The 16,475-nt window shown below is 42.2% G+C and overlaps 1 protein-coding gene across 6 annotated transcripts in view; it reads left to right on the top strand.

Annotated features, from left to right (window-relative positions):
• FHIT (fragile histidine triad diadenosine triphosphatase) overlaps nucleotides 1-16,475 on the top strand; it is a 616,103-nt gene that overhangs the window by 514,427 nt on the left and 85,201 nt on the right. For all 6 annotated transcript variants that reach the window (XM_087744937.1, XM_087744936.1, XM_087744939.1 and 3 more), the window contains one exon: nucleotides 13,218-13,286. In XM_087744937.1, coding sequence (XP_087601063.1) covers nucleotides 13,218-13,286 — 69 coding nt within the window. The remainder of the gene's footprint in view (nucleotides 1-13,217; nucleotides 13,287-16,475) is intronic.

Below are 16,475 nucleotides of genomic sequence, written 5' to 3'. Positions count from 1 at the left end.
GATCACTGTGGTAATGAATAACGAATTTGCCAAGGTGGCTCCTTGCATTTTGCTGTTATACATGTGCTGCAGGAAAGATGCATGTATGTTCACACAGAGGCACAAAGTGGTAATATGCTGCCTGCAACTTTTTAGGTTGGTTTTTGAGTGCAGAGTTATGAAAGCTCAGAAAATCCTATATGAGAACAGCTGCTTTAGCTAGTCAGAGAGAGCTTCATTGAAGTTTCTTGCTGTTATTAGTTTTAAATTCAGTTACGTCTGCTTCGGTTTCATTTCTGGAGGCACCTGCTCTGGTGGTTTTCTGGCAGCAGCGCTGCAGAGGATGGGGAGTGTTGAGTGACAAGTTGCACGTTCCTCCTCGGTCTCCTAGAAGTGGCTTTTTTTCTTCTCCAGTCATGCTACTTTACATGCAGCTTTCAAAACGAAACTTGAGCAGGCATCCTCCCTCTCCTTCCCCATCTGCCCCCATTCCCACTCCTCCTTTTCTGCTTCACAAGCCTCATTGCCTGATTTCACAACAGTGAAAACCAGGCGAGTGTTTCACTTACTCTTCACTTAAGGGGAACCTGCGGGCTGATCCGGCAACCTTCAATGGCTGTTCTGTCAAACAGCAGGGAAGGTGCTCAGCACTTTATGGGATGTGCTCAGCCATTTGCAGACTTTCAGCCCAGGCACTGCTGTACTCTCCTGAAGCACTGCATCACAGGGAGGCTCTTGCCCATCCGTTTCGTGGTGGATTTAGGAGGCGGAACCTGGTTTCATGGCAGTTATTCAGCAGCGATATCTGCGTTAGGCCCAGTGGAAGCAATTGGATCAACTCAGTTAGTGCAAGGGATTAAAAGAAGCCAGATGCTCTCTTAATGGACAAGCATAAGGCGAAGTTGCAAACTTGGCCTTTTGGGGAAATTGAAAGCAGTTTAGTTCAGGTTCAGCTTAGAGGGTTGAGAAAGAAATTGTCTATTAGTCTCAAACCAGGCTGACAGTGCACCCACACCGAGTTCGCAGATGCTCCACGCCTGCCAGGCAGAGCCACGCATTAACCTGCCGGCAACGTGGGGGCACGCGCTTCCCCTCCCAGCCTTGCTCAGGCTTGCGGAGCTGCACAAGCAGCAACCCAGAGGTCACTGAGCTGCTTCCCCTGAGACCAGCTCTCAGACTGGCGCAAACGGGGTACGTCTGTATGATGTGACGTCTGTTTAGTCCGAACCAGGCTCTGCAGGGCTGCTGTTTGCTCCTCATCCCTCCAGCACTGGGCTGGAAGGCGAGTAGGGACAGGATTCAGTCACCTTAGCAACCCCTCAGCCAGCACTTCTGGAGAGCGTATTGCACCAGGTTTAGGCCAAATCCTTTCCCCAACCCCAGAGGAAGGGGAAAGAGGGAGGCAGGTTACGAGGCTGAGTTATAAGCTGCTCTCAGCTCTGATCCCGGCACAGTGGATCAGCATCTTGAGCCTGGTGATAAAACTGTGCTGTAGCCCTTCACAGGTAACCTTTGTGTTCAGTGAAAACTGAGGTTGCTTTGATGGTCTTTTCCTAGCCCACAGAAAGGGAACAGACACTAGCAGCGACTTCAGCTCCTTCTGTTTTCATTTTCTTTTGTGAACAGCCGCTAGTGAATCATGAAAGCTGCTGTTAAGGTCCAGTTTTAAACCCTGCATAAAATTACACTGTTTAAAATTATTTAAATTCCTTCATTACTAAATATTTCCTGGAAGCACTTTCTTTCTTTCTTTCGTCTTCTGAGTACTTTTTATATTGCCAAGGTGTTTAGCTGCAAACATGGAAGGCCATGCAAATAAGACCAAGCCAGCTGCACAGATTTTGCACACTTTAATTAAGTTGTAGAGCTTCAAATGAATTTGGCTTCAGTTTCTGATGCTTCCATGCCCTGTATTCTGTTCCAGTGTGGATGTTAAATCGTGCAGAAATGGAGCGTGACCTAACTTTCATGTCAGTTGATCTGGCAGTAGCTGTTTTTGTGTAACTAATTTAAAAAGATTGATTGTTGGTTAATTACATTAATGAACTGAACCAACATGGGCACAGACCAAAGCGCAGCAGTCTCCTAAACAGTCATTAAGAATAGACATCTATCTTTTCACCTGCTTGTACAGCCTCCTGTTGGGTGGCAGAGTGTGTGGAATCGTAATTCTGAAGGTTAAATGACTTAGGGACGTAATCACAAACTGTTCACCTCTGCTACCCTTCTGCCCATATGGCCCTGGTAGTCACAAAGTCCATTTGGACAAACTGTCTGTTGAAAGGTCTCCAGGACAGCAAGTCTGGTGGTTTCAGCTGGGTTCCTGGCAAATGCCAGTGTGCATTACAAATCCACCAAAGTTCCCTGGTTGAAAGGATTTTGTGGATTTAAACAATTTTGAAAGAACTCCTTTCCCAATTAGGGTAATTCATGCTTATCAAGGTGAAAGTGTACTAAGAAGAACAGTTTGCTCTTCTCTCTAGCCAGCTCATGAATATGAAGAAAGATTGAATCAATAATACATTTCTGTAATTAAATTGGTAAGTTAAAACAATCGAGTTCTTGGTTTAGCAAACAGTCAATGGAAGATGCATTTCTGTGTGTTTATCAACGTTGGCCTTGTAGCCATTCACTGCACTTAGGTGGGAGATGTGCAAATGTTGCATGCCATGCAAGGGCTTACAAAAGAAGTACTTTAAGAGATTAAAAAAAAGTTTGAGACAGGGACATCTGTACCTTTTCTAACCTGATTTCAAAATATTACACAGTGAATAAAGGCAACGGAATGCATTTTATTTTATTTTGAAGTTTGGGGACATATTATTGTATATCCTTTGCCATTATTAGCAGATCTGCTTGCCAGATTTCTACAAGTCATGAAGGACTTCACCTGAAGTTAGTAAGAGTGTTTCCGCTGGCTTGAGCAGAAAGGGAACTAGCGCAGGGCTACATATTATGAAAGATGGCAAGAAAATCCTAGTTACTTGGGAAATCAAGAATGCAAGCACTTTTGCCCTGATAGCCTGGGAGAAGTTATTAGCTTGTACAGGTTGTTGTCAAAATCTTCAAAGGTGACTTGTGTTCATGCTGATACCGTGGTATTCTGTAAGGCCTGATCCAATAGCTGCTGAGACCAAGGGGTCGTTACAGGGATTTCAGTCACCTTTGGGTGGTGTTGTAGGTGACCTATGAAGTCTGATTTTCAAGGAGGCTGTTTACTTCCACAAAACCATTTTGTATCCCAAATTCCACACTCTGTGTGGGAAGTAAGTCAAAGAAAAATAGGATTGACCAGCAGTCATACAGTGCATGCTGAAAATCTGCTTTCTTGATTCGATTCTCAGCTTATTTCCCTCACTGGATATGCCATTGAAATGGTTTCAGGTGACAAGGGAGGAGACTTGCTCCTGTGGGTTGTTTGGAGGCTAGTCCTGCTTCCCCATCGTCCCAGAGACTTTGGTGGACTGTTGAGAGGTGAACAGCTGAGCAGCTGCATAAGGGATTTTAGGCATTGGTTCACAACAGCTTAAAAATACTTTAAATGTGAGGTGAAGAAGTTGTGGAATGACACATATGCAAATGGTGTTAAATTATGGTTTTATCTAAGATCTTCTGTTTCAAGCTAATTGAAAGACAGAGGCCACTGCTGCAGGAGGAAAATATGAAAAGAAAACTATACTGAAACATAAAAGTGTTTCTGATCAAGTAAAATTCTGTTTCTGTTGAATGTTTTATTTTGTTCTAGTCACATAAATTACCATCTTTGAAATACTAAAACTCCCACAATCAGCTTTTTATAACAGAAAATAATTTACATTTAAAAGCTTTAGCGGAAGCAGCTAAACCTTAGAGATGAATGTGTACATTTGGCAATAAAACAGGAAAACAACCTATGTTTTGGAACCCATAGCTGCTATATAATATTTTAATATTATAAATAACTAAATACAGTCTACTTAGTGTTATAGGTATTCACAGAGATATTTGCTAATTCTTGGGAAATGTATCCCTAAAGGTATAAAATGCCTCAGTACTGACACAGAGCCTCGGAAATCCCCCTCAGTACTGATAGATACTGCAACGGAAAGCACCGTGGCTTGAATGCATTTCATCCTCCACAGAAAGTTATGAGGCTCAGTCACGTTACCGTCATCAGAAACCTTTTCTTTCTCCTTACCATAGCACCTCTCTTCCTGCAGTAGCACCTCTCTTCCATCTTTAACTAATGCAAGAGGAGACAGGGACGGTATTTTAATTCTGTAGGAAGCTTGTCATCATCCTAGAAAAAGTTGCAACAGTTGTCTAAAAAGGCAATAACCACAAAAATTAGAGATAATGATTTTCCTCTCAAAATAAGAGTATCTGGTATGTAAGGCTTCTCTTCCCCCTGACACATCCATTCCTGATTTATCTTCTCTCATTTTGCTCCAACTTCTCTACCCCCTGCGTCAAAGGGGGAGTGGGCCATTGCTGCTGTAATGCTCTTATTCCATGCTAGTGGAGAGAAGATATATTTCAGATTTATGCTCTCCTCAAATGTACTCAGACACATGGAAGAAATATCTTACAGGTGTTTGTATCATTGCAGATACTCCAGAGAATTGAAAACCCTCTGTATTCCAACAATAATCTTTCCCTTGACCTCAGCCCACAGCTGCGGTGCTGAGTCCTGCCGTTACCGGAGCCAGTGAGAAAATGGGTGGAAGTTTCAGCAAAATGGGGATGAGACCCTGAGTGTTAATTGTGGGGCTGTAGGGCCGACGCTGTGGGAGAAGCTGTACACACCTTTGTACGTAACAGCACTCTGCCCCCTCCGCAGGAGCTGGACCTTTCCTGACATCTGCAAGATTTGCCTGGGGTAGGTTGATCCTTACTCTTATTAATATCAGAAAGTAAATTAGCATTATATTGCCCTTCATATCAGACCTTTTAGGGGTCTCCCATCCTTTTCATTTAGACGGGGTCTCTGAGGGAAAAACCCGGTAATAACACACTGGTGTGATAATTAGTAAGCACATTCTACATAATTACAATGTTATCATCTCAGGGGGGAAATGAAAGCTTGTGCTGTCCCTTTAACGGGACAATTTGATAATCCTCTTAGCATTTTCTCTTTCGGATGATAATATTTCACAGAATTTTACTTTGTAAAATATTCCTAAAGGGAGGCTTAAGCAATAATGCACAGATTATGGAAATGACTCTCATTAAGTATAGGGAGAGACTTCTGCAAAGCCATGAACTGCTTCGAAACATGTAACCCCCATTAGGAGCTTCATTTAAATGTTTATTCACAGAGCAGTAAATGTTTATTATAGAACATTTTATTGAAACATAAATTAAAGAACCCTAATTATACGTATCACAAGTGTTAAAACAATATGCATTTATCAAGACTTAACTAAAGATCAGAGGTGAGAGGAATTGCAATTGCGCTTTCATTTGCATCTCAACACCACCAAATTTGCACAAAAACACCTGGGCAAAGTGACCCTGAGGGAAGGCAAAGGCGCAGGACCTCAAGGCAGGTGCTCACCAGCTGTCCCTAAGCCTGCACCACCTTCCTGAGCAGCTTCAGAGGCACCTTCATTGGTTTGTTCATCAGCCTTACTATCTGTAAAATGGAAGTGATACTTTATGCAGGGGCTGCCAGGTTTTAGGGTTGGTTTTGCAGTTCTTTGGTATTCAGGGGTTAGAAGATGCTGTACAGGTCTGACGGTGTTCCAGTTGTAGTGTTGCTGACATACAACCCAGAAAACACGGCGTAGCAGTTTCCCCATCAGGGTCCTTGGTTGGACCAAGGCGGTGTTCTTCCTGTTGATTTACACAGAGTAATGGTTGGTGCTCCTGCAGGTCTGCCCATTGCATCCACTGTGGGTGCTGAGGAGGTGATAGGCACTGAATAATGGCAGATGAGAGGAGCTGGTGATGTTCTTGGCCTGACCTTCTCATCACCATGTGTCGACCCTCGTTCCTAGAGTTGCGGACCAGGTTAGAGCTCAGGAAATATCAGTTCAGAAGCATCATCCCACCTTTATTTCCATTTAGTTTATTCATTTGCTGCCTTTCAGGGGATCTCATAGGAGATGTCCAAATTACATTTGGATCACCACTTCCAATGAACAGGCTAATTACCCTCATTATTTTGCCAGTTTTCTTGGGTTTGGGGCTGGAGGGGAAGAGTTGGCAGTTCTCTTGCAAGTGCTAAAGTTGCCTTCAGCTGTGGAAGTTATAACTGCAGATCTCAAGTGGGTTTAAAATCTTTCTGTGCGTTTTTTCATTACGTCTAGGTCTCTTTTCTAGCTCATCCACAGCTCATTTCTTTAAAACTTTATAGCATTTGACAGATACATTATTTATTGAGGATGCTGAATCTGCACATTTCTCAATCTACGTGTTTGAAGATGTACTCTGCTGCAAGTCCCCCACTTGGTTTGGTTTCTGATATATTTGCAAATTTTCCCTATTTTGTTGCTTTACCAAGTACATGTTCTCTGTGCTGACGAAGTATCTTGATACTCACTCTTCCAGAGGCAAATCCATGGTATAAACATTGGTGGGGATTATGGCAAAGCTTTCTTTTTTCCCTCCTAAGGGTATGTGTACAGTGCAGTACCGTGCAGAGGTACACAAGTGGCTCCTGAAAGGGTCCTCACGTAGCATCTGTACAGTCTATGTGGCCTCCTCTCACAGGACTTGTTCCAGTTTCTTCTGTTTTCTTTCTTTGCACCCTCTTTCTGCGCGATGCTTTGATTCACAAAATTTCCATCACCATCTCCATTATATCGGTAGCTCCCACCCTTCCTGTTCTCTGGTGGCTCTTCTAGTCTGTTCCCACCTGTGTCTCTGCTGTTTCCTTTGCTGTCGCCCTGGGCTTTCCGAGACAGATGTGGATTTCCACGTCCTTCCCTTCCAAAGCATCCCTCTGTCCCCCTGCACATACCGGTCTCGAGTCTGGCAGTCTGTGCCACTCCTTTCTGTCTGTATCAGATCCTTACGTTTCTCATGATGGTAGAAAAGCAAGCTTCGGTTTTGTGTTGTAATAAAGCAGAGCCAAAGCAAAGGTGTTACAGGAGTCTGTTAGTCTGTGCACCCTTCCTGGGTTTGGAGCAACCCTTACCACCAGAATGCCAGAGCTGCCATCTTGGGGAGGAGGCGCCGAGTGTCTGCATCTATCCAGCCTCGTGCATGAGGTTTTAGTGAAGCTGGAAAGGAAAATGCTGATTCCTAAAAATGAGGCATTTTTGTAGGAAAGGAATTGTTTCAAGTAGTTTCCTGTCATGTTTTAATATTTTATAAAAATTAGGTCTTTTAAAGTGGTCTTACTTTGTGTAATTTATAACTCCTGGAAATGTACAAAAAAAAGAAAAATATTAATGTTGGCAATAATTTTGAAGGCTGTGAAAACTGACTATTTTAATTTACCAAAACTCTTCAACTATTTTAATTACCAAAACTCTTCTTTTTCCTCATGTTGGATAGGACTTTTTTTAATTTGTTTCTCGATGCCAGCCCAATTCAGGACTAGGAAAAATGTCAAGAACTCATGAATACTCATTGAACAGAAATTGTTTCCCCATGAAGATGTTTTTACCGGGGCCTGCAAGTCAAGGGCCCTAGAAATTGGCTTGCAATGCCTAGAAAGAGCAATAGTACCGAGCCTGCTAGCATCTGGGTAATGTGATGTATTTTCGGGGACAGCAGAGGGAGTGCTTTCTGTTAATGAGCTATGGATATACAGGCAGGGCTTTCCACAGAATAATTTTGTAACAGGGATAATTGAGCAGTTAATCAAGAATAGCAAACAAGGGCTCCATGGAAGCCCAGTTTACAGAGAGGACAAAATTGCCCTATTTTTCATGTGGCTATCTCAGTATTATGGTTGATTTTCTTTATCACCTGCTAACAGTCTTACTTGGAAAATGGTTATTAGTTTGGAATTTCTGCAGTTAATCTGGTAGTTTAGAAGAAGCATTATCACAACCTCTCGTAAGAAGCCCATGTCTCTGTAATGGACAGGGGACTTTGCAGCAAAAAAGGTGTTATCTGCAAACCACCATCCTTTTTCCCAGTGAAGTGGCTGATGGGGTTCTCCTGGCGAGCAAGTCTTGCTGCCTGCAGCCGCTGATGCCTTTTCTGCCCTTCTGCCTGCCTTAACACGACACTGGCAGGGACATTGGGGTTTACTCTTCCTGGCCCTGGTGTCCCTCCATGCCCCACATCACAGCCTTTCCTGATCTTGCTGCACCATGAGACCGTGGAAGCCCATGGCTGCAAAGCTTTGTCTCTGTAGAAAGAATGAAAAGTCATGAGGGAAAGGATTAAGCTGCTGAAAGGCATCTGGTTTCGCTGTGTGAAGGCACAGCCCAGCCATGTACTGCTTTTGCAGGTGAGGGGGGAACAGACCTTCCTCTGACAACTTTTTGGCAGTCCCCCGTCCTCAAGGTTGCGTGACCCATTGCCAGTTTTTATGTATTCATCCTATAGCAACATTTATTGCTAATAGACCCTGGGTGTGTGCTGAGGAGCTCTTGTACAGGCTATTATCTCCCTTACTGTTGGAAGCTGAGCTTTGTTGCTCTGCTAACCAGCACAGCAGCTGAGCGAACACAACATAATGTTCATGAATTATTGCAGGCAATGTCCATGTCCTCCCCAGTGGTGTGTGGCAGGGTCATCTGCTCTTCACTATTCTGGTCTACCCAAGAAATCTCTTTCAGTGTCTATTTTTGCCTAGTATTTTCGCTTTACATCCAGTGCAGTGGTGACACATTGGTTATTCGACCATAATTCAGTATATAAAAACAGCAGTAACTAGGAATATTGCTTTCCGCATGGCCTTGAGTGCTGAAGCAAAACTCACCTGACCTGAATGGGTGTTTTTCCAACAAAACAGGCTCCAGGTTTTTTGGCTGAGACTTCTGTGAGTATTTTGCAGCCCTGGTTCACTGGAAATCGACTTTAGATTTATAATCTCACAAATGCCTGTGCTGCTGCCAGATTTCAGCAGTGGTGGGATGAGTGCGCTCCAGGGTGCCCGCCAGCAGCCCCACGCTCCCACAGTCATGCTGGGAACACTGTGGGGCTCGAGTGGAGGATCCCCTCACTGCGATGGGAGGTCAGAGATGGCACACGCTGCCTCTGGCTCATGATTTCTTCGTGGCACTACAGATTTGTCCCTCGCAGTATGTTTTCTAATTCTCTTGACATTCGTAGTTTAAAGGTCTTGAAAAAACTTCTCTTAGGAGTGATTTTGCGTCACTTGATAATTCTCACCATTAGGAGTTTCTCAGACTGAGATTTCATGTGGTAGCTACTGTGAAAACAGCGGAACCTACCATCCCAGCCCTACAAAACTGTCAGTCTGATAATTTTAATTTTGAAGGTGCTATAAAATTCAGCTCCTACAGCCTCCTTCCAGCTGCTGCTGCCCCAGACATCCCTGGCAGAAATCTTGTCACCAGTATCAGAAGCAACTGGGGCTCAGGTATCTTTGACCCACATGATGTACCCCATCTGGGGACACATTGCTGGGTCCCCATGTTGTCATACCCAGTGTGCCCATCTCCTGCGATCGCGTGTGGCTTTCTCCATCAGTGTCTGACAAGAAGAGAGAATGGTAGATAACACTCTAAGCAATGCAAGCGTGTGTCTGCATTTTTTTCTACCCTGATGCGGGTGATATTGATCGGTCCATTAATGTAAATGCCTTGGCTGTTGTATGTTGCTTTTCTTGCTTATTAATCAAAATAATGCAAAATGAGGGGAAAGCAATTTTTAAGGAGAAAAATGAAACACAATCACAGCCTACTAGAATGTGATGGGGCTGTCTGCCGCTCACCAGACATGAGGATACCCACAATAACTGAGGAAAAAGTTGAAACGCTTTATTTTGACATTTTGTATACACAATGTTTGGATTTTTTGTCTCCAAGCAGTGTTTTGAGGGAAGATTTGCCTAAATCTGTTTGTTTGGTTAAAAAAAAAATGCAGCCAAATGTTTTGTTTGTATCCACTGACACACTTCAGTCAACTCAACAGCAAATGTCTTTTTTGGATGTGCCGGGTTTTGTTTTGCCTGGAAAACAAAATGGAAGGAAGCAACTTTAATTTGTGGGCACCTTGAAGTTATTTCTGTTGCCTCCAGTTGGGGAGAGGTCCCTGTAGCCACCAGCAGATGCAAAACACTGAGACATATACATAATATCCGGGATGCAAATACTCCCACTGAACCAGTTCACAGGTTGGAAATCAAGCTGGTGCTTAAGTGCTTTGGTGGATTGAAGCTTTAGCAATAACAAATAGCACCAAGGAGCAAAAATGATCAATTAAAGAACTTCTAGTGAATCCAAATATCAGCCTCCCCAAGTTGGGAAGGCCAGAATCTGAAAGGCAGATTAGAGAAGACGTGAACTCCCCTTGTTCGGTGTTTCTCACTGTGTGGAAGCCACTGCTCTGTGCTGCTTGTATTTCCCTGTGTTTTCCTGGTAAAGCTGAAGAGAAGGAAACTACTTGAGACACCATTGCTGATCCTGTTCATTTCTATTACACAAACAGTAGGGAGAATCCAGATATTTATTTATGTTCCATGCACAGAATTTAAAAAAAAAAAAAAGTTGGGATGTCTGGAAAAAATACTCTCTCTTAAATTAATTGTAGTTACCTCAAACCTTGGAAATACTCATTTGTTTTCTGATACAGCTGACAGATTTTGCTATGCAGCCTGGCATTGTGTGAGACCATAATGCATGTAGTAAAGGTGGCTAACCCCTGAGAATGCCCCCACTGATGCCAAGTGGGCCATATGCTATCATAAACACGTTTTCTTCTTTTTTTGACACTGATCGCAAGAGCTCATTTTGGGTAGAAGATCACATTAGGCTCATTCATTACCTGCTGTGCTGGCCTGTGCATCTGCAGTGCAGCATCTCTGCACTGAGCTTTGGACTACATCCCTGTGTGCTTTCTGATATTCCAAATTGTCTGTCGTGGGTATATAGATCTTCTCCTGTGTGCATCCTGGAACATTCTGCCACAGAGAGAAAAATTACTCTTCAAGTGGCTGAACTTTTGGGGGATATGGTTGTTGATAGGCTGTATATACATCACCAAGAGAAATTCCTGAAAATTTATATTTGTAGCATAACTATCACTCCTTGTAGCAGAAGAGAAAGAAACTGACTGGCAGATTATTCTCCATTTTTAAGAATAAATTTAAAATCTAATGAGAACCACAGGTGTGACTCACTAGTGAAATTTTACAGTACCACTGCAAACTTTAATCTTCACTTTTATTTATCTTGAAAGTCTGTTTTTGTCCAAAAGCAAAATTTCAGGCCTAGGGCTACTGAAGGCCATCTTTAAACTTGCCTTGTGATTTTGAGCAATACATCATGAGAGCAGTGATGTTCAGATGATACATTGCACTAATACATCACAAGAGCACTATCGCTCTCATGATATATTAGTATAATACACTATCAGAACACTATCACTGATGTATTACTCAAAAACACAGTTTTTAACCCTCAAGAATCATCCTCATCTCTAGGCTGAATACACTGAAAGCTATGGATAATGATAAGAATAAGCAATCGCATATTCGGTTCTCTAGGATAAGCTGAGAAATAAGGGAGAGTGGTATTTGGAATATTTCATGAACTGAAACATCCTTGTGATTTCATTTTATTCACTGAGCAAATGTTTTTATGAATTGAAGCTAACACAATATAGGTGTGTTTGAATTTTCTTACAAATAGCCTAAGAAAATATTTTTTTATTTTGGATTTCATTATAGACTTGAGCTATGTTTTGAGAATGTTTCAATGAGATGCATGAATTTCAGCTGATTTCTACCTCATCAAATTGAGTCAGGTGCAAGCTATCTAAATTCTATGTAAAGCATTTGGTGCTGTTTCTTCTGCAGTCTTTTTTTTTTTTTTTAAAGGATTTAGGCACCATCTAAAAAGATCTAGAGGTGCATAAATGTGATCTGTCACTCAGATCATTTGCTGCCTCTCCTGAATGAGGTGGTGTTTCTTTTTTTTCCTGAAGAATTATTCTCAATTGTATTTTTTTTTTTTTTCCTCAAAAGAAAATGAAAGAGAAAGGAGAAAAGATAAAAGAATGCTTTGCAATGTTGTAGCTGAACTTACTACGGAAAAGCAGATAGATGAGTGTTGTTTTGATTTCCTAGTAGAGTTTGAGAATCTTGAATTACCCTTTCTACATGGTATGAAAAGACTGTCATAATCTCTTAACAGAAAAAAAATAGTAATAGTAATAATACAACATCAAGTTGGCAAGGTGGCAAGTCATATATTTGCTTTCTTGTCTGTATTTTTGTTCCTTTTCCCCATATCTCATCAACATTTGTGACAAAAATACATTGCCCCTCACCTCCCTCCCATACTGGCTAGCCCAAAGCTGCCTGTGTAGCTTATAGTCCTTAGCTCTGCTACCCCCTGAGCGATGGCCCTGCCATCAAGAGAGTGATGCTCATACTTCAGGCTCTGCAAAACAGGGCTCATAATTCTTGTGCCTCACAGGTTTGGGACCACTTGGTGCACTGGAGCCCGTGTCCCTGCAGGCGTGTGTCCCCAGCACGCACCTCATACCACTGTTATATTTGGGCTACAGCCTCCTGGCAGGGAAAGCAAAACATTAAAGTCGTCTTAACCTTGCGAAAGACATTGCATTAGCCCTGCTGAACAGCCTAGTGCATGTCCTTTTCTGACAGCCTTTCTACCTACGTGGTCTCCGTTACGTACCATCAGTTCCTCTATCCCCTGGTCTGTGCAGCACAGCACGGAGCCTGGGGCTGCCCACAGAGCCCTCTGCCCACACCTGCTACAGCCGTGTCCCATCACCGGCACCTTCTTGTTCTTCTTGGTTTTGAAGTTGCAACGTGCAGCTCCGAGGTACGTTGTCATTTAGAAGCCGTGGCTAAATACATCTCTGACTGACAACTATGAATAATTCCGCAGAGCCCCTAAACTTCCAGGCATTTCACTCTGAAGCTCATATAATACAACAGAGCTGCTCTCTCATGTTTTTCATCTTTTATATTCTCCAAAGAGTTGAGATACAGTTATGGAACAGGTTAATGTATTTTCCTCTGAAAATAATGCTGTGGGAGCCTGTGCACGGTTACTTGTATGTGTGGAGAATAAAGCTGACAATCCAGAGAAGAAAGTCATGAGCTTGATAATCACCATTATTTTGTTTCACGTTTTCAGCATGTTCATGTCCATGTCCTTCCAAGGAGGGCCGGAGACTTCAGAAGGAATGACGATGTCTACGAGGAGGTAAGGGCTGCACTCCATTTCTTGTTCAGAGTTGGATTTGCTGTTAGAAAATCACCTTAATGATACAGGCCGTGCCTTGAGTGGAGGTGGTTAATGAGGTCTCTGAAGCTTTATTGGTTGCAAAGAGCCTGTGGCAGCACCAAGCCCTATGCCGAGATTTCCTTGTGAGCTCTGGATCAAGCTGTGGTCACACAGGGTCCCGAGGGAGGATGCCGTGGATGTCTTTGGTACTTCAGTCTGTCACCACACATGGAGCAAGGTGACATCTCTACCAATAGTTGTGTTCTCTTATTTTGAGGGCGTTGGGAAAAAGGGTGACCACACAGTTAGCCTGGCATGCAGGGAGCATGTCCTACTCCATCTGCCAGCCTGGGGTGCCAAACCTCCTACTTCCAACAAGGGAAAACACAGGCGGCTCGTTACAACTCAATCACAAATTGCCTTCTGGCCTGCTTTTTGTAGGGCTCTCCTCATGCTCTGGACAAATCACATTGTAGCCCCAAAGATAAAAATTAAAGAGCAACTATGCATATAGATGTAATATATGCATGTGCGCAGATTGTACGGCAGAGCTGGGGACATCAGTGTGACTGAATTACTGGCTTTTGTTTAAATGAACAATTGTACTGGCATTAACAAAAAAATTTTCCCTGGTTTGACAGCTGTCACAATGAGTTAATGAAAAAATCTCACTATTGTTAGATTTACGTATGGTTCTTAGTGGGTTTGGTAGGATCCTCTATCTCAAATATGACATCTCCTTCTCTTTCTGAAAGTAATTAATATAAACTTGTTCAGTGCTACTGCAATACCATCTGCTTGAAGGAGAATTCATGACATTTCTGCTTTTGTATTTTTTCCTTTGTGATATATACATGATGACAACTCCCCACTTGCAAAAAAAAAAGGTAGTGTATTTTAAAGTTTTTGAGTGACTTAACTATGCAAAAGTGGTGAAAAAAGTTTGTTATTAACCAGTTAACGTGAAGCGTAGAGACTGAGAACCCCACTAATAAGGGTAAAACCTTATAATGAGATGGCTGAGCAAGGAGATCAAATGAAAATACATGGTGGCCATCTTATGTGCTGCTGTAGTTAAAAGCAGTTAAGTGAGGCAACTTGAAAGTTAACATTTTTTCCTTTTCAAATGTGTTAAGTGGTTTTAGATGCTGCACCAACCCACAAACTCTGTTTCCATTTTTGTCGTATTTACAATTCCATTTTCTTCTCTTTTAACACATTTATTTCTCCCTTGTTATATGTAAATACAAACAGGCAAAAGTCTGCTAATGAACTAGACTATACATCGAATGTTGTTAAATGAAAAAGGGTGACAAATCGGTGAAAAATATTTTTATCTTGTCATTTTCAGTTACAGCAATTGTAGGTGTTGCTTTTAGCAGACATAGGAAGCAAAAATATTTAGACACAGATGTGATAATATATCTTTTAGCAGAAGAATGTAGAGCCTCAGAGTCTAACCAGCTATTCTTGAATACCACAGAGCTAACTTATGCTTTTGTACACACTATAGCTGATAAAGATTTCATTTTTTTTTAGGATGCTAGGGAAAAAAAAAACACATTTGACGCTATAAAAAGTTTGATGCAAAGTTCTATCACTGGCTGGATTGGAGGATGGAGGGGCTTAAGCAGTGTACTATCATAACTGGATAAGTCTAGTTTGAAAAACACAAAACAGACAAATTATTGAAAATACAGCTGACTGGAAATCATTTGGAGCTTACGTCAGTGAGGCAAAAATCTTTTGATATAATGCCTCCCTGTGTTTTACCAACAAGACATACCCCTTTGTCAAGAAGATCTTGTAAAAGATTTAGGAAGATATGTAGATCATGGCAGGGCAACAGGCTGAAAATCTATGAGGGACAGAGTACCATTAGGTGAGATGTAGGTGCTGGAGAGAGCTTTAAATCCATCGTCCGTGAAATCTGTACTTAGGACAATCCAAAACCTCTTTGTAAACAATGCTTCATTTCCATATATTTGAGTGATAGACGGAGTTGTAGTTTAGGGAGCAAAGACCACCTTCTAAAATCATCCCAATAGCCTTTTCCTTGTAGCATGTGACATGGAGGCTGATCAGCCCCCCTTAATCAATTCGTGTAATTGTGTAGCACACCCAGGCTAAATTTTGCACGTTGTGGTGCCTGGTTTAACTACCGCAGCTACAGGCTTTACAGCTACTGGGCGTAATTTTCACAGATTCTGGATCTCACCTCTGGTTCAACACATCTGTCACAAACCCCTATCTATCTGTAAATGCCTTTGAGCTCTCCAAGCTCTGCAGTTGTCATCTGTATATGCTCAGCAGATTGCTGACAAATCCCATTGCTCTGTGAGCGTTTGACAGTGAAGGGAATGCCCAGATGTTGAGACATCCGTCCTCTTAGGAGACTTCTAGAGTTGAGACAGATAGAAAGTACTTGCAGTCTCTTACCGTGTGCTTTATGTCTCTCGTTCGGTTTGGGAGCGACCACCCATCTGATTGAAAAGACAGAAAAAAGCACATCAGGTTGATCCCTGCTTAGTCTGTTTACTGGGCTCTGGTATCTTCAGGCTTTTTTGGCTATGAAGCTCTGACATAGCCTCATCTAAAGCAACTTTTAAGTGTAAAGAGTATACTTAAAGGTGAGGTATGTCTTTAGCATTTGGTTTTTAATAAGGTTGCTGATGGACACTAATGCCTTCTGGTTTCTGGATATATATTTAGAACTTCAATACTGGAACATTAATTGTAGAAGGGATAAAAGAGGGGCTGACACCTATTCCACAGCACCTTCTCTAAGGCATTTCTTGGTGGAATATGTCACTTAATATTTTAGGTTTCTGTACCTCGGTGCATATGAAAGAAGTCACTGCATGATTTTTCTAAGGTACAGAGGGAATGCTTAATAATGAAAAAAAAAATCTGCATTGGATGTTTTAGATGTATTTTCTCTGCACCTTTATGGGGCTATTTCTTGGGAGGATATTTCCCAGGGAGTGTTAGCTATCCACCCTCTGCGCTCACCGCAGTGAAAAGCTAAAGGTATAATTTTCAGTTCTTGTATTTTCCTGCAATTATTTGAAGCCTAATCCTGCAAGCATGCACATGTCAGATTTAAATTGGTCTTACAGGCTTTTTTAAAAGATCAGGTCCTTCATGTTTTACTATTGCTGGATTACT

Source organism: Nipponia nippon, unplaced genomic scaffold, assembly GCF_047370975.1.
Source record: "Nipponia nippon isolate SJK-2023a ecotype South Korea unplaced genomic scaffold, ASM4737097v1 scaffold_9, whole genome shotgun sequence".
NCBI lineage: Eukaryota > Metazoa > Chordata > Aves > Pelecaniformes > Threskiornithidae > Nipponia > Nipponia nippon.
Note: the sequence above shows the minus strand (reverse complement) of the source record. Positions and strands in the feature narration are given on the sequence as shown.